The sequence below is a fragment of the Monodelphis domestica genome, chromosome 3 (assembly GCF_027887165.1).
Source record: "Monodelphis domestica isolate mMonDom1 chromosome 3, mMonDom1.pri, whole genome shotgun sequence".
NCBI lineage: Eukaryota > Metazoa > Chordata > Mammalia > Didelphimorphia > Didelphidae > Monodelphis > Monodelphis domestica.
This window is the reverse complement of record NC_077229.1, coordinates 3,999,065-4,020,875: the sequence shown is the minus strand read 5'-3', so window position 1 is coordinate 4,020,875 and position 21,811 is coordinate 3,999,065. Positions and strand designations below refer to the sequence as shown.

The 21,811-nt window shown below is 41.1% G+C and overlaps 1 protein-coding gene and 1 pseudogene across 6 annotated transcripts in view; one reads left to right on the top strand and one right to left on the bottom strand.

Annotated features, from left to right (window-relative positions):
- LOC103092424 (zinc finger protein 345-like) overlaps window positions 1-21,811 on the bottom strand; it is a 64,305-nt gene that overhangs the window by 35,579 nt on the left and 6,915 nt on the right. For 2 of the 6 annotated variants that reach the window (XM_056820273.1, XM_056820274.1), the window contains 3 exons: window positions 17,048-17,174; window positions 15,524-15,619; window positions 5,968-8,135 (listed from right to left, as the gene is read on the bottom strand). In XM_056820273.1, coding sequence (XP_056676251.1) covers window positions 6,946-8,135; window positions 15,524-15,619; window positions 17,048-17,174 — 1,413 coding nt within the window. In that variant the 3' untranslated portion in view covers window positions 5,968-6,945. Of the gene's footprint in view, window positions 1-5,967; window positions 8,136-15,523; window positions 15,620-17,047; window positions 17,175-18,238; window positions 18,297-21,811 lie in introns of those variants that run through there. The other 4 variants (XM_056820270.1, XM_056820269.1, XM_056820275.1 and 1 more) reach the window with 3 other exon arrangements.
- On the top strand, window positions 8,259-9,497 carry LOC103092841 (phosphatidylinositol N-acetylglucosaminyltransferase subunit Y-like; annotated as a pseudogene).

Below are 21,811 nucleotides of genomic sequence, written 5' to 3'. Positions count from 1 at the left end.
TTGAATTCCTAAATTTAATTTTTTTCTTTTTTCCTTTTTTCTCTTTTCCTTATTTTATTATTATTCTTTTATTAAAATATTTTATTTTTCCCCTTTTTCTCATTTCTATGTATTTAAGGTACATACAATCAATATTAATTTTTATTCTACAATAATATTAGTTTAAATATATATACTTGCTATTATTATTAATACGCACCCAAACAGCTTTAGACTATGGAAACCTGTCATTTATTGATAATTGTTGTGGGACTATGATTAATGTTTGTGTCTGATTCTAGGAACGGGATCAGAAAAGGAGCACAGAGATAACCTGTATAATGCCAAAAAAGCTCACAGGTGTAAAAATCAAAGACCAATCCAGGTAGGATTGATGCACTTCTAAGCCAATACTAAGGACTTGAACCTAGTGTGTGACTCAGGGTTGCGACACTTGACAGACGTTAAGATGTAGGCCTTCCTTGTATCCACACTCTTCGTGAAAATACCTACAGACAAGTACCAAAGGTTGGCTACCATCCTAGCTCCCTCCATCCCTGAGAATGAAGGTAAAATCAGACAAGGAAATGACACTTCCCTATAAAAATAAGAATCTGGTCCTTTTTTCTCTCCTATAGTATGGCAACTTCCTGTAGCCTTGGCTGCAAATGGGGAAGTGAAATTTGCTGCATTCTGTCCAACAGACTTGTGGGATTAGAAATTACTTAACTGGACCCTAATACAGGGGCCTGTGAGAAAAATTTATTCTTGCTTTCTAAGAATTTTGTATGCAAAGATTTTTGATATTTTGATGCTGATTTTGAATTCTTCTTTAATATAAGTATATGTATATATAAAGGGTTTGTATTTTTCCCTTAATTTTTCCCTTTTTTTCTTTTGTTTTTTGTTTTCTATTTTGTTTTTGTTTTCCTTTTGAATTAACTCACACACACCCCCCCCCCCAAAAAAAAAACGAAACCTTGCATCCTCAGCTGGACTCAGTGTTTTTTCAACACTTTCTTCAGGGGGATTGTATTTCATAAAATCCAAGATTTAAATTTTGTTCAAGATAGATCTTCAGAGAAGAAGCTTGCTAACTAACTGAATCCAGAGAATGCACTGTTTGAAGAAAGATATCTAAACCTTTTCACTACAGGAAGATCCAGAATGAACCTTGGGGTGTGGTTGATTGAATTTATTTTGAATGTACACTCTTATGCCAAAGGGGACTGCCCCCTAATTGGCTTTTGTCAATGCGCCCAGCAAAACATTGGTTTGCTGTCTTTCTCTCTCCTCTATTTCCCCTAATCTACAACTATTATAGTTTTCCTCTTTGAGGGCAAAATTTTGTATACCCTTGCAGTTAGAATTTTTCAGGGTACAGTCCGCTTATGTTTAGTGATCAATTGGGGAGACTAGTCCCCCAATCATCATCAGGGGGGATTGTTAATTTTAAAATCTCCATCTTGCTTGGTCTAGCACCCAAAATTGTGCACACTCACACTACACAGGTATGTGCTAGTCAATGACAAATCAGAAATAACTAACTGCCCACCTGGGCTGTCCTAAGCCAAGGTTGAGCCACCATTGGCACTTGTGAGGCACAGGAAGTGAGGTAGGGAACAGCCTCTGGAATTTGCTCACTTCCTGTGGACAGGGCTAGATGCCATTTCATGCTAGGAGCTTGATCAGGGTGGAGGCCCGAAGACAGCTTCCCTTCAGATCAGTCACGTGAGTCAAGGACTGATTCCTTCTCTACCTTGGCCCTTTGGGCCTAAACTACCTCTGGCTCTCTGCCAGAAGGTCGAGTTGACCTTGTTCCCTTTCCTCCTTTCTCCTTCTCTCCCTCTCCTTTTCTGACTTCCGTTGTGATTAAACCACCATAAATTCTATTCTGACTTGAGTGTTTCATTCTAGGAATTTCATAAGTATATTCCTTGGCAGCCATAGTTTTAATATTATAACAACTTTCAAAGGTGATTTTCACCTTTACACCTATTTTAAAATATAATTCAGTCCAACCTTTTTTATAAATTAACCTCCCCCCCAAAAAAACTCATAGCAGGCAATGAGGGGTAATGAGGAAATGGACCATCATTCTCTGAAATCTGGCATTTCTCTCACTAGTTAAAACTGATTAAACATCAACTACAAAACCCATAGTTTCAGCATCAGTCAAACATGAATTGCAGATAGTTGTCACCAACTCAGTTTATGAGATCTGTAATATTCTGTACTGGGCATCAGTTTTCTGTGTAATTACTTTTATTAAGTACTTTGATAGAGGAATAATCCAGGAACTTTGAATGACAGAAGAATGGAAGAAATGCAAAGGTTTCCATCCACAGTGGGGGATGGTTGAAAAGGCTTAGAAACTTGAGGAAAGAGGAGATTCCAGGGGAGAGGCAGTTGGTCTCTGTTTGTCTGTCTCTGACTCTCTCTGTCTCTGTCTGTCTGTCTGTCTGTCTCTCCAGCAAAGGGGGAAAGTCTAATCTGAGACTATCCTGAGCACTATACAAAATCCCTCCTTGAAACTTATCATCATCCCCCCCTCAAAGATGCCAGCAAGAAGTGTGGCAGAAACCTGAGAATAAGAAGCAGCCTAACAAGATCTAACACAGCTCCTTGACACCCTGAGTCTGGACATTGCTCTGCTGTGACAAAGATCAGGGGTCATTAAAACTGAACCTCTCAGAGGCCAGGCTGCCAAGTCTGAGTCTCTCAACTTTGGAGGGAGAGAAGGGGAATTAGACAGGGACTTCCTGTTTCACCCCGACCATAATTGTTAGAATAAAGTTTGTCATTTATCCTATATTGACTTCCTGACTTCCTTGTGAGTGAAGGAAATAGTCACAGTGGAAGAGGGAGAGAGCTGATTTCTCTCTCTCCCCCAAGGGAAGAAGTTTGTCTAAAAGGCCAGTTATTAGAGGAGCAAAAGGCAGGGTTAGTGAGCAGACATATTTTGAATAGGACTGAAGGGGGAAATAAACCATCTCACCCTCCTTTTATCTTTTGGGCATATATCATCAACTTCTCCATAACACCTAAACCAACCCTCTACTACAGTACTCATATTGTTCTTAGAACTGTAACATCATTAACTACCTATAGAGGTCCTCGAGGTTGCTACATCCCCCACCCCATGATCTCATTTCAGAAGGAAAGGGAGACCTCTCCTACATTGACCAATGATGAAAAGGTGGACAGTGTGAAACAAGGGGCCTGCACACTGGGGCTCTGTCATTCCAGAGGAATCCCCCAAATTTGCACATGCTCCTCATTCCTCCATGACATCACACCCTAAAACACACCTCCACCTGAATTTGGCCAGGCCCTTCATTCAGGGTTTTCAGGAAAGGTGAGCATTTCTCTGGAATGGGAGATGACCAGCTCCTTGGCCCTAATAACTATGCCAACCCTAATCCATAGAGCTGGGAAGCTCCTCTACAGTTGTGCTGCTACTTCATACACAAAGCTGCCACTGTACAATAGAGCTGCTACTCTATACAATCAGCTGCAAAGAGGCTACCCTACTAGCCCCGGGACTTGTGAATCTTAAAACTACTCATACTCTACTTTAGAAGATTTGATTAAGTTATTCCCCTTTTGTAACAATGGAGATACTTAATCAGGAATATATTGGGAACTTTTAAAATTACTCCACCCTATTCAGACAGTGCCTTAGGGAAAGAAAGTTATAAACTCCTGATTGAACAATGAAAGTCCCCAACTCACACCTTATAATAAAGCTAGAACCTTAAGCTAGGTCTATTTTTAGATCTAAAACAAAAAGGTGTTAATTATCTGTAAAGCTTAAATTAAAGGTCAAGTAACTTACAAAAGGCAAACTTAACAAAGAGGTGTGAAGTACTCAGAAGATATAATCTACCCAGAAAAGGTGAGAACTAAGAATGGGCAGTCCTGGGGGAAAGTGTCTACTGTGATTGGTAGACATGAAAATTTAGGGGAGTTGACATATGTGAACATTTCTTTAAAAGGAAGGAGTAAGAAGTCAGAATGGAATTGAATTCAGTTGTGATTGAATTCAGTTTGGAGAGGAATTTCAGTTCGGAGTGAAAGAACCCAGTTTGGAGGTCTTGTGGTGAGTGATAAAGACTGACTTGCTCTCCCTTAGGCTCAGGCCTAGACCAAAATGGCCAAGGCCTTTTCCTATTTCTTGGCTCAGCCTGAGCCAGAGCAATTTAAATGAATTTTCTCTCTCTCTCCTTAATTCCTTCTTTCTTTATTAATTAAAATCTCCATAATCCCAGCTGACTTTGGTGTTTTCATATTTGGGAATTTCCCATGGTGACCACTTATTTTAGATTTTAAGTCAAAACACTAAAATTATCCTTTACAGTTTGGGCATTTACAGTTTTTAACATTTACAGACTTCTCCATCAGCCCTGAGGCTACCTGATTAGCCTCCAGATTATTCCCTCAGTTATTATACAATTATTTCCTTACAAATTGAATGGGATTTGAGTTTCCCATTCTAGGGCTGAGATTCTTCTATAAACTTGGGTGTTTCTCCCACAGAACTCCTTTCTACTCTGTCTCTGACCCCTGTGATACTGGCCTACTAGACGATTCTTGGTCAAGACACTCCATTTTTTAACTCTGCCTTTTCCTCAGTTGTCTCCACTGTTGGGACATGTCCTTCATGTTCATCTTGACCTCTTTGATTCAGTCTTCTCAGGTAGCATCTCACTTTTTGAGAAGTTTCTTTTGGTTCCTAAAACTCTTAGAGCTTTCATTCTAAGAATCCTAGATCCCATTCTTCCTCAGGACTTCAATTCCCCAGGACTTGAATTCTACCTGGGCCACTACCAAAGCTCATTCCTGCAGCTTCACTTTTCCCATCTCTTGAACACCTGCTTCTTTCCCTCCATGTTCAGGACTCAGACCCTCCTACTGAGCAGGTAGATGTCCATAAACCCTGAGCAGTAAACTAATCCGAAAGTAGAGGTGCTGACAGCAAATGTCTCTTAAGATTTTGTAGGATATTATTTATAAGGATGAATCTAGATTCAATGGAACTGTCTTAAAATCAATTATAATGTAGTACCAGTTCACATCTGTTTTCCTATTAGGATAATTATATTTGACCTTGTATGTGTGAATGTGAAACCTCCTAACCCCTTATACGATTATAGTATTAGCCTTTATGATTATTTTTATAACAATCATTAGTTTTGAGTTTATTCAAATAATATAGTTTGCTTTATAAAAATTATAAATATTAGCTAAGAAAATTACAGTTTGGGGTGTTTTAAATCTTGTTTACATCCTGACCATGAGTCAATAACCCAGGAGATTCCATAAGTCCTACCACAACCACCTTGGGTGTATAACAAGATGGTCAGACAAAATGAGGAAGGATGGTCTTGTTTGTAGAACAAGACAAGTCATACAGGAAGTGAAGGACTACTCTTATTTTCACATATCAGTTAACCAAAACTGCTGATTCCTATTATTCCTCCATAATTATCAATAAAAACACCAAGACCCTGAGTACTATAACGATCCTTTTTACACTTACCAGTTAAATCAGCAATTATGTCATTAATTAACATGCACATTTGAACAATTTTGCATCCATTCTATTCTCATTGTGACTGTACTTCCCGTCAGTCATCAGATTTCTTGGCATAAAAAAGGCTATCTCCTAAGGCTCAGGTCTCTTCTCTTGATCTTGATCAGGGTCAGGCTTTATTAGGAGATTGGCCTCTTATCAATAAATCTATTTTGTTTGGAGTTCTGTACAGGTGTGATGAATTTTTGCCACATATGTAGCACAGACCTTAATGCAAAATAGGCTTAAGATTTTATATGGAAATGATAGGTTTAGAAATTGTAGAAATAAATGTAATTATATCAGTTATGTTACAGTGGCCTCTGAGTGCAATCAGTCTAGAGTGTCAAGCAGATAGAGGCAAGTTGATGTTCTACATAAGAAAATTATTTTTGATAATATATGCAACTGGATGTCATTGGAATGTCAATAATTTTATTTCATATTTAAACCCACAATATCATTTTTCCTTTTAATTTTTGTTTTATAGAAATTTTTGCGAAAACCTTATAAAGGAAATGATGCTAAGTACAAGTGATTTCTATAGAGCAAAGACATTATTTCATTCCTAAATTAGCTCCTCTTTAGATCCAGATGCCATAAAATGAAAAATTAAGGCATTCAAGAATAGGGTTAGAATTTTTAAAAACTGAAGTATTTAATTAGACATGAGGTTGTAAAGCAAATTATAACTTATTTCCACTTTTAATCTTGGTTGCATTCATTTTGTTTATACAAATAGTTTTGAATTTAATATTAAAAAGTTACATATTTTACACCTCATAATGTTATCAATATCTTATTTACTAGCAAGGAGAGAGTTCAGTGTGAATATCTGCTGTTTGTATAGCATAAGTATATAATATACATACATATATAGTAAGAGGGAAAATGAGACTGGCCTGCAGTTAATTTTATTTAATCTAAGGTAGTAGGGGGAAAGGTAGGAAAATTGGAGATACTTTCCCAGTTGCTCCATTTAGCTTGCTGTTTTGTGGCCAACATTAGGGCACCTTAGCCATGCTCAAAGTGAAGTCCAGCCAGCAACAAAACTGAAACAGGGTGGATATCTGCTCTTGCCTCAGTTTATGAAACCTTTTCTCTGTCCGCTGTCACAAATATCATCTGTGGAGCCAACCATAACTTTCCTTTTTGCCTGTGCTGCCTGGGTGGAAATCCAGGGAGCACTGCAGGAGACATCACCCTGTTGTCGTCTCCTGATCTCTAAACTCTATTGCTGCCTTTTTCCTGTTGCCATTATATCCTCACTCAATGGTTTCCATCACGCACACAAGGAATGCTGCCCCAGAAAGGGGGGGGGGGGCAAATTTCCTTCACACAAAAGCAAGACTGGAGCTACATGTGAACATCTTTCCACATAGCTTTTACTATTAAGGTTTCTCCCCAGTGTGGATTCTCTGATGTACAACAAGATTGGAGCTACAACTGAATGTCTTTCCACACTGATTGCATTCATAAGGTTTCTCCCCAGTATGGATCCTCTGATGTACAGCAAGATTGGAGTAATTTCTGAATATCTTTCCACACTGCTTACATTCATAAGGTTTCTCCCCAGTGTGGATTCTCTGATGGACAGCAAGATGTGACCTCCGACTGAATGTCTTTCCACATTCCTTGCATTCATAAGGTTTCTCCCCAGTGTGGATTCTCTGATGTACAGCAAGATTAGAATTATCTGTAAATGTCTTTCCACATTGCTTGCATTCATAAGGTTTCTCCCCAGTGTGGATTCTCTGATGTACAGCAAGACTGGAGTTATCTGTGAATGTCTTTCCACACTGATTGCATTCATAAGGTTTCTCCCCAGTGTGGATTCTCTGATGTACAGCAAGACTGGACCTTAACCTGAAAGTCTTTCCACATTGCTTGCATTCATAAGGCTTCTCCCCAGTGTGGATTCTCTGATGTGCGGCAAGATTGGAGTTCTCTTTGAATGTCTTTCCACAGTGCTTGCATTCATAAGGTTTCTCCCCAGTGTGGATTCTCTGATGTGCGGCAAGATGAGAGCTCCGACTGAATGTCTTTCCACACTGGTTGCATTCATAAGGGTTCTCCCCTGTGTGGATTCTCTGATGTCTAGCAAGATTGGCCCTCTGATTGAATGTCTTTCCACATTGGTTACATTCATAAGGTTTCTCCCCAGTGTGGATTCTCTGATGTACAGCAAGATTGCAGCTCCGACTGAATGTCTTTCCACATTGGTTACACTCATAAGGTTTCTCCCCTGTGTGGATCCTCTGATGTTTAGCAAGACTGCAGCTCTGACTGAATTTCTTTCCACATTCCTTGCATTCATAAGGTTTCTCTCCATTGTGCATTCTCTGATGTCCAACACGAGTGGCTCTATGCATAAAAGTTTTTCTGCACTGATTACTTTTACTACATTTTTCCTCAGTGTGAATTCTTTGATGCTCAATATGAGATGAATTTTGGGGTGCAAAACAGAATTTTCTGAAAGGAAAGTTATCGTGACCATCACTAATGAATCTTTGTAAGTTCATTTTTTCCACAGAGAGGCTCACCTCTGTTGGAGTCAGTTTCATTTCAGGTTTGATTTCTCCTAAAAGAAACAGTAAAACATACATATAGAGTGACATATACACATACATAACTATCTCCATTCCTCAACTGTCAAAACATACACTGCTTTATATCCTATTTCCTCAGGTAAGAATAAGTCTTCCAAGTTAAATGGGCACAATCCATCCTTTGAAAATGCCAATACCGATTGCGGCCGGAGTTGGGACAAGGCTGAGGCCACACTGGAGGGAGTCGAGCTCCAGTAAGGGCCATGCTGAGTAGCACGGTCCAGAGAAGTATATCTGTGCTGCTGGGGAGCCAGCCGTTGGCGTGGCAGGTCGGGACCAAAGGGATGCATACAGTGGTGTCCCAGCCGAAGGCAGATAGTTCAGTGTCCAGCCAGACCTCTCTGCCCCTGGCCTTCGACCCGGCCTTGTTGTATTTCCTGGTCTTCCCCCTTTCCAAGAAGCCTCTCAGGTATGAAATGTCAACAAATGAACTGATTAATGATGATCTGGGAATTGTTTGCCCAATCATTGATGGCATTCCTAATATGATACCACAGGCAACAAGAAGAAAAAGAACCAAAATAGCATGTTCTTATTAAAAACCAAACTGGGACATAGTATGTAAGGAGGATGAAAAGAAAAGCAGTCAAGGAAAATGTTTCTGTCCCTACCCACTCTGACTGTTCTTGTTCCCCTGATCTCTTTAGCTGGACTGTTTTACTCCGCCTCTGTAGATGAAGATTTTCCCCATGGTTGTACCAGCACCAGCAGCCTGTGCTTTTATTCTTTTTTCCAATTACCATACCAGTTTATGTATTCTTCCACCTCTGGACTTGGATGGGTATCAAACTCTTCAGACACAATTAATGTAATGAGAGGCAATCCTAAAGGGCTCTGTGTACACAAAGCCATGTGATTTACATTGAAACAGGAAAATGATCTTTTATTGTACTCCACTTAACTCTTAATAGATTGGAATGAGCTCATTTTCTTAGGGAACTTAGGTTTTCATCTCTCTCTTAGAGATGATTGGAGAAAGGAAAGTTAAAATAAGTTCCTTTTCCATAGTTGCAGAGGGGAGAAGGAGAATCCCTATAATGATTTCATGAAAATATTCCCTCATTGGATTTAACAACCCTAATTTTGATCTGTATAAATGTTTGATTTTTAGTTTTGATTATGCTCATCGAAAAACTAAATACATTTCCCAAAAAGTTTTTGGATTATTTTGGTTAGTAGATTAAAGGTCTTCGGGCACTGGAAGATGATAGTGTAGTAATTAGAATTGGATGTCAAATATAATAGTTAAAATTAATTATTAGAATAGAAATATTTTCAAAAGTGCTACACCAAATAATTTGTTCATTTAAATAGTTTCAGATAATGCCACTTGAACTAATATTCATACAAAAGCTTACAATAAAGTAGAAATTGATTAGTATATTTTGTAGCTTTATTTCCCAAATAGTGTGTGAAAAGTAGTTATAATCAGCATGGGCACACGCACACACACATGAAATTGAGTACCTACTATGTTTCAGGCACTGTGCAAGGTGCCAGGTCATATAAAGACAAAAATAAAAATCCCTACTTTTCAAGGAATTTACCTTCTAACAGGAAAGAATATATGTATAAATTAATATTGATGTGGAGTTGATTCAGTCATGTCTAACTTCATGACCCTATTTTGAGGTTTTCTTGGTAGTAATACTGGAATGATTTGCCATTTCCTTTTCCAGCTCACTTTACAGATGAGAGAACTGAGGCAAACAAGGTTAAGTGACTTGTCCAGATTCATATAGCTAGTAAGTGTCTAAGGCCAGATTTGAACTTGGGTTTTCTGAATCTAAGCCCAGTGCTATTTATCCACTGTGCCAGCTATACCCTATAAATAGAGAATTTAAAAAAAAATTTTTAATGAGGATATTAGTAGCTGGGAAGATCAGGAAATGATGAACCTATCATAGAGACAGGGTAGCAAAGCCTCCCGGGCATTGGTGTAACAGTTGGGAGATGGAATGATGTATGTGGGGAATGACAAGAGGATGGACAGGAAAGTGGGATGGAAAATGATATATGATGTTGGAAAAGCAGGTTGGAGCCAGTTTGTGAAAAGCTTGCTTTAAAAAAAGCTAAGTGGGAGCTTTAATTTGGTCAGAAGCAAGAGAGAGCAGTTAAGAGTTTGTTGACTAGGGAAATGATGTGATCAGACTTGCACTTTATTTTTTTGTTATATATATATATATATATATATATATATATATAATTCTTTTTTAAATTACATATAGAAAGTATTTTTTGACAATTGTTTTCTGACCTTTGGTGATCCAAATTTTGTCCCTTTCCTCTCCCTTCCCCAGATGGTAAACAATTTGATAGGGGTTATCCCAATATTGTTATGCAATTCAAATTTCCATATTCCAAGAAGACATGTATCACACATGCAAGAAAAAAACTCATGAAGGAAATAAGGCAAGAAACGGTATGGTTTAATCTATATTCAGTCCCATTGACAATTCCTTAACTGCAATTGCCCAGTCCTAACAACTCTTCTGCTTAAGAACTGATAATTAGCATCGATTTTAAGAATATAAGGGTTTTTAAAAAGTCATTTTTAAATAAAACCAATAAAAATGATAAGATCAAAAAAAAGGAAAGAAAATGCCATTACCTCAAAGCTAAAGAACAATTTTAATGCCAAAGAGTCTCCCATGTGATCTCATTGGCTTTTCATAACAAATCTGGGATTTAGGACAACCTAGCTTTATTTCATTCCTAACTCAGACCATGACCTCAGAAAGGCTGGATGAGTGACTTGACCCAAAACCCTGGCAGCTGTGAAGACTGGATTTAGCTATCTCCTGATTGTAACAATGAAGATACTTAGTCTAACTGTAAAAATGGAGATTTTGAACCCTAGACTTCAATCCCCAGAAGTCCTTGGTATTTCCCAGAATTCTCTATAATCTCACCTGAGTCCCCAAGTTGGCGAGATCACAATTGGTATTTAACTGGCAGTAACGCCTCCATCTCTTCTCTGCCATTGCAATAATGTAGGAAGTTAGTGGTAACTTAAGCACAGGGATTCTGAATTGCCTAGTCAGCCATAGGCATGTGGTTTTTATTTTGTATCTTCTTTATTCCTTGATTTCTAATAATCCTTAGTAAATCTCAAAAATATATTTTTATTATTAGAGATATAATTTAATTTTTACATAACAAAATCAGGAATGTCTTGTGAACTTTAAATTACTCCAACCTGATTAGATCTTACTTTATGAAGATAAAGTTGTAATCTCCTGATTGAACAATGAAGTTACTTAGTTCTTAATTCATAGTGAAGCTAGAACTTTAAGTTAAGTCTGTTTTTAGATCTTAATACAAAAAGGTGTTAAGTAACTATAAAGGGGAAATTAATCACAAAAAGGTCAAGTAACTAACAAAAGGTAAACTTAAAGAAGTATTAAGTAACTCTAAAGATATAATCTAATCAAAGAAGATGAGAACTAAAGAATGGGCATTTAGAGGAGGGGGCACAAGGGTAAAAGATCTATATATTTAGCTCACTTCCTCTCTCCAGGACCTTTTGGCAGTGGAAATTTGGCTGGTGGCAGCGTGCTGGGCCTTTTGGCATCTTGCCGTGGCTACAGTTATTTTCCAGTTTGGTGGTGAGTTTCTGGCTGAGTTTCCCTCCTTTCCTTTCCAAACTTATCTTCTTAGAAGCCGCTAATCTCTTTCAGAGACCTAGTGGCAGAAATCTTGAACTCCCCCTGGCACAGGCCAGGCAGAAGAAATCTTATACCCTCTTCCCTCTTTCTCCTTAAATCCTCCCCTCTATATTAATTAAAATTACCATAAATTTCCAGACTGACTTGGGCATTTTGTTTAGGTTTTTTCCTTGGCGAACAATTAATTTAGATTTAAGTCACAACCCTAAAATTATCTTTACACAGCTGAGACCAAATCCTGTGGCTAGACATTCTCTGTCCATAGTACTAGACTATTCAGTTTCAATCTTTTTGCTTTCATTTTCATTGTCTAGACATTCAATCCTCTCTTCATAGGTATTATACCACTGGGTGCATGTAGACTAATTATTCCTATTATTTCATTATCTAGATTCTCTGTAAGCATTATGTAATTCCCTTCATGACTGCTTTCAACCTTATTTTTTGTTCCAGTATCTGAGATCAGAGGAAGAAATTCAGCACTCTTTTTTTCATTTACCCAGGGCATAAAAGATTTTGTTCTATCCCGTACTCCTTGAGAGCAGCCAATACTTTTCTTTAAACGACTCTCTTGACTAAAACAAAATCCTTCTACTAAATACAATTTAAACAAAAACATGCCATTTCTCATGTATAAAAATATGTCTCATGAAGTAAGTTGAGTCCATGATCCTTTAATAAGGAAATGGGCAAGAAAGAGTGTATAATTCTCTTCCTATCTCCAACCTTATATCGATATTGGCACTTTCATGATACTCTTCTTAAAAGTCCCAATACGGGTGGTGGTTCATTCTCATCGTACCTCAGAAACTTGCTAGGACTTTTTAAGCCTGGAGAAGTCACAGGAGCTCTGCTGGTATCAGCCTCCTCAACTATAACATGGACGTAATAATATCAAGTGACTTAGGGTTTCTATGAGGATCTAATGAGATAAAATTTAGTGTATGACACACACTAGGGGGCCACATGCAAATTGTGATATTTATTTTTATCTTTAGAATTTGTATTATTTCCTCCGTGGATTGCTTTTCTCCTTAAACTGTCAATCTCTTCACTCCTCTAGTTCCTGATTCCCTGTTGAATTAAGTAAATTTTCATTCCCCACCACTCCTTTACCCCTGGATGATCTCAGAGTAAGATTCAAGATCTAATGCTTCTTTCTAAATGATCTGCACGTCTGGATTCTAGATTGTGAGCACCAGGACAGCCCAGACTGGTATTTCCCTTCCTTTGTATCCTTAGGGCTTAGCACAGTTCCTAGAACATATTTATGATTTAATACATCTTTACTGACAGAGTGTAGGGCTTATGTCAGGTCCAAGATCTACCAGGATCCTTCCATTCTGTTCTCTCTCCTAGAAGGCAAAAGCATGCTCTGGTCTCAGCTGTGTTTCTGTCTCTCTGTTACCCTTATTTCTCAGCAGTGAAAAATAACTCCATTGGAACCAGAGCAGACCCCGACCTGGAGATCCCAGAGGCTTCTCTCTAGGCTCTCACCTCCCTAAAGTGAGGTGCTGTGGTCACCTGACTGTGCAAGAACAGGACAAAGACTGAGCCCCAGAGCCCAGGAAAGGGCCTGGAGCTAAAGATTTAGGGAAAGTTTAACCTTGGATCACTTCCAAGGAAGACAGCAGTCTTCACTCCTACTCATGGGCTGCAGATCAATGGAGAGAAGGAAAATCGGGAAAACAGCTGCCTGGCTCCACTGTACATTAAGGTTTGCTGACCTCAGCTGGGTCCTCAGCAGGGCAAGGCAATTCTGTGACATCTCCCTCATGGATTCCCTTTGCCACCCACAAGAGCAGCCTTTCCAAATATTTCCCTGGTCTACAACTCTGCCTTATGGCTTCCTCTCACCTCCTGCCTCACCTTCTGAGCTGGGAACTTGGCCTCATATTCCACTGAATAAGAGCTGGACCTCTGCAGAGTTCTCTTATCCTCCACATCTCACCTAGCTTAGCTGCCTCCCTTTCCTCTTTGATCTCAGGATCAATGGAAAAGGTCATTCTTCTCCTAACTAAAGAAAATCTCTTTCCATGGGCAAAGAAGCTCATCATATCCTTCGTCTAAGCCTGTTTATTCCTTCATGCAGGGCTCCCATTGTGCTTTCATCTTCAGTCTTTCCCACACTAATGAGCTAATGACTCTCTTCCTCTGGGAACCAATAAACCATTCCTCCCCAATGCTCCAAACACTCTCACTTAATCTGTCCCTCACATTGGGATATTGTTCAACGTCTGTCCTCAGGTTCAGGCTAAACTACTAGAGATGACCATTTGCAGTGCATTGTGAGGGTGACTTTCCCTTGTTTTCTCTGCTATACTTTCCCCCAGAATCCTCAGTCTGGCTCTCCTGAAGCCCCAGGCTACCTTCCCCCCATTAGACCTCTCTAGTGCTCCTTCCCTTCAGTCTTCCCTCTTGTGATTGGTTTCCCTGGAGCTGGGATCTAGAGGGCTTCTACAGAACTGTCTGCAAGCTACTATCTGCTCCAGCAGAGGGTGAATTCCCTGAGGGCAGGGGATGTCCACTGCAGTCCTTTAGGCCACTGATAACAGCCCAGGACCTGGCACAGAGGAAGCCCTCATACATGTTTCTGGATACTAAAGAACTCAAGATGTGATAAGCCCAGTCCTTCTGGCACTTGCAGGGACTTCCAAGGCCTTCAGGCTTTGGAGAGCTGATAGGAAATGGAGTCCAATCTTAAAACTACTCAGACTCTACTTTAGAAGATTTGATTAAGTTATTCCCCTATTGTAACAATGGAGATACTTAATCAGGAATATATTGGGAACTTTTAAAATTACTCCACCCTATTCAGACAGTGCCTTAGGGAAAGAAAGTTATAAACTCCTGATTGAACAATGAAAGTCCCCAACTCACACCTTATAATAAAGCTAGAACCTTAAGCTAGGTCTATTTTTAGATCTAAAACAAAAAGGTGTTAATTATCTGTAAAGCTTAAATTAAAGGTCAAGTAACTTACAAAAGGCAAACTTAACAAAGAAGTGTGAAGTACTCAGAAGATATAATCTACCCAGAAAAGGTGAGAACTAAGAATGGGCAGTCCTGGGGGAAAGTGTCTACTGTGATTGGTAGACGTGAAAATTTAGGGGAATTGACATATGTGAACATTTCTTTAAAAGGAAGGAGTAAGAAGTCAGAATGGAATTGAATTCAGTTGCGATTGAATTCAGTTTGGAGAGGAATTTCAGTTCGGAGTGAAAGAACCCAGTTTGGAGAAGGTCTTGTGGTGAGTGATAAAGACTGACTTGCTCTCCCTTAGGCTCAGGCCTAGGCCAAAATGGCCAAGGCCTTTTCCTATTTCTTGGCTCAGCCTGAGCCAGAGCAATTTAAATGAATTTTCTCTCTCTTTCTCCTTAATTCCTTCTTTCTTTATTAATTAAAATCTCCATAATCCCAGCTGACTTTGGTGTTTTCATATTTGGGAATTTCCCATGGCGACCACTTATTTTAGATTTTAAGTCAAAACACTAAAATTATCTATAATTATACTAAATTTAATTATAATTATACTAAAATTACAGATAGGGAAACCGAGGCTCATGGGTTCAGTGACTTGCCCAGGAAAATTCCAAATCAGGTCCTCCTGCCCCCAAGTCTAGGCGTGGCTTCACCAGAGCCCACAGAAGCCTCTAACCTGGCTCTCCCACACTTATTTTCCCCTCCGATACCTGGGCAGCAGCTCCTCAGGACTTCTTGCTCCAGCATCCATGGGGCTTCCCTCTGCTCCAAAGAAGAGAACACATCATCTGAGGGAGCCTGAAGCCCTGGGCAAGGAAGAATCAGTCAGGGAGGAGGATAGAGAGAAGTTTGTCACTGAGTTCTCTTTAGGGAAAGTTTAGGGAGTCCAGTGACTCCACTCAGAGACTTTGTCTATGGGATTCCCACAGGAGTCTGCCCTCACCCCCCTCAGTTTCTGTAATGCAGAAGCCCAGGGTAGGATGTGCCTGTTACCCTGCTGGGGGACCTGGAATGAGCAACAACCCCTCTTCTACCCTATTCTGGTCCATTCTGGCAGAAATTTCTAACCTCCCAAACTGAGTCCAAGAAACAGTGTTCTGCATCAGTCTGAAGCCCCAGACACGGGAACCTAGACGGATTGGCTTTTGTCCCATCACCCAGCCTGTTCCTCTCTCCATGACACCTCTCTGACTCTTCTATTGGGGAGTCTCTGCCTTCTCTCCTGGGGAACTCAACAAATCTCTCTGGGCCCAATACTGTCTCTCAGTCAGTCCATTCATCTTAACAATCACAGAGGAGGGCAAGCAGGGCCTATGGGAGGCTTATGGCGACTCCTGGAGGATAGTCTCCCCGGCATTTAGGGTAGGGAGAGGAATGGGGTAGGAGTTCAGGGAACCAATCTGGAAACCTAATGATAGGTTTTAGGGGACTTTCTTCAGAGAAGCCTGGATACAGAACATAGTTTTCCATTACTAGGAAATGAGAGGCAGCCAGAAGGGGAGGGGGAAAGGGCTGGGGATTAGAGGCAGGAAGGCCTCAGTTTACATTTTCCCACAAATAGCTCCTTTGTGGGTGCCTCAGAACAAGTCATTTAATGGAATCTATTTTCTGATCTGTAAAATGGGGGTAATTGTGTCACTGAATTAGGAAGATGAAAGTGAGGAAGAAGTGCCAAAAAATTACAGAGAAAACCCTCGACAGAGCCCGGGGCCAAGAGCAAGTCATTCTAAGTGCTTCATCCCTTTCCTCCTTTCCTTACTGGCTCTGCTAGAGGCTTAGGGCAATAGGAAGGAAGACTAATGACAAAACATCTCTCCTGGGGACACCAATGAGCTATGAGCTACGAATTTATGCTGGTTAAAGAGAAAAGGATCCTCAATAGTAGATCCACCCTAGAGAAGAAGAGGGTGGGAGGAAAATCCTCTTGAACAGTTTTCTTAGATGGGTTTGGGAAACACAATTCTGGGCCAGGGAGAGGTGAGACAGAATCAGTTCTGAGATTACTTCCACATCTGAGATTCGTCAGGAGCACCAAAGGGAACCCCCAAGGTCCCATTACACAATGCAAAGTCCTTTTACAGGAGAACCAGGCAGCAGGAGGGCTCTGGCTCTGGGACTCTCCATACCAGCCCTCCTCCCTTCCTCATGACTGAAAACTGCTCCCAACCCTGCCTGCTGCTGAGGGAGATATTCTCTTTGATGGCAGACTCAGGCAGCAGGGAGAGGCTCCTTACCCACAGAGAGCAGGTTCCGGGCATTCTCCAGCATCACCTCCTTGTACAGCAACTTCTGGGGAGGGGACAGGAGGCGCCACTCCTCCCGAGTGAAGTCCACAGCCACATCCTTGAACATCACAGCCTCCTAGAACAGCCCAAGTCAGAGCACAGAGGCTGAAAGTCACATCACAATGAAGAGCCCACCTCTGGTCAGTTACAGGAGGAAACTGACTCACAGAGAAGGGAGGGGCCCAAAGGTCCCGCCCTTTGTCAGTGTCAGAGCCAGCCCTAGAAGCTGAGTCTGTAAGAGCCCAATGGAGGCTTGAGACAAGCAGCTCTAGGATGCTCTGGAAGAAAGCTGAGGATTTTTCAGTGTGTGAAGGGAAATCTCTAGGGGACCTCCAGTGCAGCTTGGATCCCAAAGGTCCCAGTGCTGTGATGTAGGTGTCAGTCAGGTGTCTGTGGCCCTGTTGCTGTGCCTCAGGGCAGCCAGTTTGAGAGGGAAGAAGAGGAGGTAGATAGAGAGAAGACGGGGACACAACAGAGTATCTCAAGGACCAGAAACCTTCATTTCCATTCCCTCTACACTCAGTACCTCTTCTGCCCTTCTGGGGATTCCCCAAGAGGCAAAAGACAGTTCTTGCCCTCCAGGAGCTCACAGTCCAGTGGGGGGGGGGGGGGGGGGGAGACAATACACAGACACATGGACACAAATCAAGCTCTGTCTAGAAATAGGAAAGAACGGAAAGAATGAAGGCACTCTGAGAGGGATGAGGTAGGGCTTCCTGTAGAAAGTTTTAGTCTTTAGTTGGGACTTTCAGGAAGTTTAAGTTGATCAGTGATCTGAAGTGTGGAGGGAAAACATTCCAGACATGAGGTAAAGCCATTGAACATATCTGGAACTAGACACAGCCAGATCAAATGGTGGATAGAATGCCAGATCTGGAGTTCAAATGTGACCTCAGTCACTTCCTAGCTGTGTGATCCTGGGAAGTGACTTAACACGACTGCCTAGCCCTCATCACTCCTCTTTCTTAGAAATGATCCCAAGATGGAAGGTAAGGGTTAAAAAAAAAAAGCCCAACCGTTTCCATTTTGGGGCAGTTGGGTGACTCTGTGAATAGAGAACTGGAACTACAGACAGAAGGTCCTGGGTTCAATATGACCTCTGACACTTCCTACCTATGTGACCCTGGGTAAGCCACTTACCTCCAATTGCCTACCTCTTAGCCATCTTCTGCCTCACAACAGATGCTTACCATCAATTCTAAGACAGAAAAATAAAGGATTTTTTTTAAAAGTCTGCAGCTGAAGGAATCCAGACAAAGTTCCGTAGATCCAAGAATACAGACTGGGGAGTAATGAATTAGAATCTGGGAAAGAGGGCTTTGAACAACAGAATGGTTTGTATTTAATCCTGGAGAGAACAGGGAGTCACTGGGGTTTATGGAGGAGGGGAGGGACGCGATCAGAACTGAACTGTAGGAAAATCACTCTGGTGGGAGAATGGGGGAGGCCTTGGGAATGGGAAGAGCCTTGTGGGAGACAGACCCAGCAGCAGGTTGTTTTAATAGCCCAGGAAGGAGTTGATGTGGGCCTCCACCAGGAGAATGGCAGTGACACAGGACAGAAGGGGGCACATGGGAGAGATGCTGCAAAGGCGAAACTGACTGTTCTTGGCACCATACTGGACATGTAGGTAAGGGATAGTGAGGAGTTAAGGGGGGCTCCTTGGTTTTGAGCCTGGGGGACAAGGAGGATACAGCTATAGAGAAGGTGGGGGTTCTGTCTCGGTGAGAGAGAACACTGTGTTTGGGATAAAACTGAGCTCAAGATGTCTACTGGTCACCTGGTGGGAAATCCTTGTAAAGAAATTTGAGACTAAAGACTGGAAGTCAGCACAGAGATTAGGTCAGAATACGTAGATCTGAGACTCATCAGCAGAGAGATGGTGTTTGTATCCCTGATAACTGATGAGATCACCAAGTAAAAAAGTCCTGAGGGAGAAGAGTAGAGGGCCAAAGACAGGGCTGGAGGAACTCCCTCACCCCAACCCTACTGTTACAAGATCTAGAGGAGAAGCCAGCAGAGAAGACAGGGAATCCCAGGTCAGAGAGGTAGGAGCTAAACCAGGAGAGAGAGCCGTGTCCTAAAACCTTAGAGAGAAGATAATATTGAGGAGAGAGTGGGTCAAAAGCATCAAAGGCTGCAGATGGGACTGAGAAGAGGACTGAAGAGGTGGTCTCTATTATCTCAGAAAGAGAAGAGCATAGGTGAGGAGGTACAGAGGTACAGAGGAGGCAAAGCCTGAGAAGATAAAGGAGTCCCTGCCGATGAGGAGTCATACTGAGGCCAGAGAGACTTGGTGCCTGCTGTCTACTTGCCCTGAGTGGGGGGAGGCTGCAACTTGTAGTGGGGGTGGGAGTGTTCAGTGTGACACTTGGAGGACTGGGATAACTTTGATCCAAGAACCAGCTTTCCAGGCAAATGTAGAAGAAAATAAAGAGGTTAACAGTGACAAATAAAAGATGAAACGCCTGAGGAATCAAAGATCTGCTCTTCTGAGCACATCAATTTATTAAAGCAATATATGCCAACTGCATGACCAATCAGGACCATGCTTTTTCCTGGGCTTAGGCCTGGACATCGAAATCAGGGGGAAAAGAGATTTATCTTCCTTAAAAGAGATTAAATAAGACCAATGAATGCAAAAGAAACAATCCAGTGTTGGTTCATCTGCTTTCTAATTGGAGAAAAGATTAGGGACTTGCCAAGTCGGCATGGGGAAGAGGAACAGAGGAATCTCCCTGAAAGGGAGTCTCACTCCTTCCCAATATCTATAAGGAATTAAAAGAATAAAGAAGCAACAACTGATCAATATGAACCCAGTTTGCAGATAAGACCCACTAAATGCCTGAGATATACAATGAGAAAACTCCTTCCATCAGTCTAAGAATCTCACTGTGTTTCTGGTCAACCTAACCTCGGACCTTAGCTGAAGGTCTCTAAACAGCAGGTACAGGGGGTCCAATTTCCCAGCCTGGAAGGAAGAGGTTCAAATACTGTAACGCGACTTTCTCCCAATTCCCTCGATTGATAAACTTTCCTCACAAGACAGAATTTGGACTGGGCACACAGCAGAACAGAAGGGAACTAAGCCAACTCCAGTATTGTGTCACAAGTAGGAAAACATTTCCACAATTCACCCCTTGTTGCCCCAAAGTCCTCCTTTCCATCCCAAAAAGGAATCAGCTCAATAGATGGCAGAAAGTTGGCTTGTCCCAGCTTCTTCACACACCCCATAGGAAATGCTGAGACCATGTTTTATGAGAATACAAAGAACAGAGATTTTCTGGAAACAGCAGCCATGTCAGCCTCAGCATCAGTCATAGAGGGGAAGCTCCACACATTAGTCCACATAAAATTTCTCTAGTGAAACCTCACAGAAGCTGCTTCAGTTGGAACAGAATTCTCAAGATTAGCAAATCCAAAAATATAATCCAGGAGAAAAAAAAAGAATGTAATTTTGCCCCTCATGCCCTGAGGAAGAGGATATCTGACAGGCTGAATAAAATCAGAACAAAATTCACTTTGGAAAAACAAAAGATCAACCATATCAAGGAAGATGATGAAAAGAAGCCAGGATAGCTGGGGAGCAGCACGGCCAGAGCTCAGAGCAGATCACAAGCCAGCCGTCATCCTAAACCTGGGGGACTGGTAAGATAAGGAGGTAAAGCAATGGAACAGATTAAAGAAAATAATTTCTGACAAGAGGCAAACCAGCAATTTGGGAAAGAATTCCTGATTTGGAAAAAACTGCTAAGAAAACTGGAATGCAGCCTGGAAGGAAATGAGGCTCAGAGCATAAGTCTACACCCTACTAGACCTGGTTTAAGGAAACGTGAGCTAAATATTGAAGATCACATAAGAAGGTAGGAGAGCCATCTCATACACATCTCACAGCTACGGGGAGACGTATGTAGAATATTTTATTTTCTCCCAAATTACAGGTAAAAATAATTTCTAACATTTATTGTTTTTTAAAATTGAGTTCAAAATAGTCTCCCTCCCTCCCTTCTCTCTCCCTGAGAGTGAGCAATCTGATCTAGATTTTACCTATAGCCTTTAGCCTATAAAATGTTCTCCCGCTTCTGCTCATACTTTGCATCAGTTCGTGGAAGTCATCCCAGGTTTCTCTGAAATGATGCTGCCTATTATTTTTCATAGTCCAACAGGGTTACACTATAATAACACACCACAACTTGTTTGGTCTTTCCCCAATAAATTAATGTCCCTCCATTTTTAATTCTCTTCTACGACAAAAAGATCTGCTAAATAAAAATCTGTGTATAAATAGGTTCTTTCCCGTGCTGGGGCTCTCTAGGATACATGCCTAGATCAAAGAATATGCACAGTTTGAAAGCCTTTTGGGCAAAGTTCCAAATGGCCCCATAAATGGTCAATCAATGGATGACAACACCACCAACTATGCACGAGTGTACCAGCTTTCACACATCTCCGAAGTGATCATTTTCTATTTCTGGCACAATGGCCAAATTGACAGGCCTGAGAGGGTGTATCAGAGGTGTTTTACTTTGCAGTTCTTGGACACAAATGCTTAGCCAAACTTGAGATAGAGACAATTACAAAAAAAAAAGGAAAAGTTGGATTCCTTAAAACAGAAAAACTTCTGCACAGAACCTTAACCTCTGTTTGCCTCATTTTCCTCAACTGTGAAAGGATGAGAATAAGAACATTTACCCCAGAGTATTATTATACAGA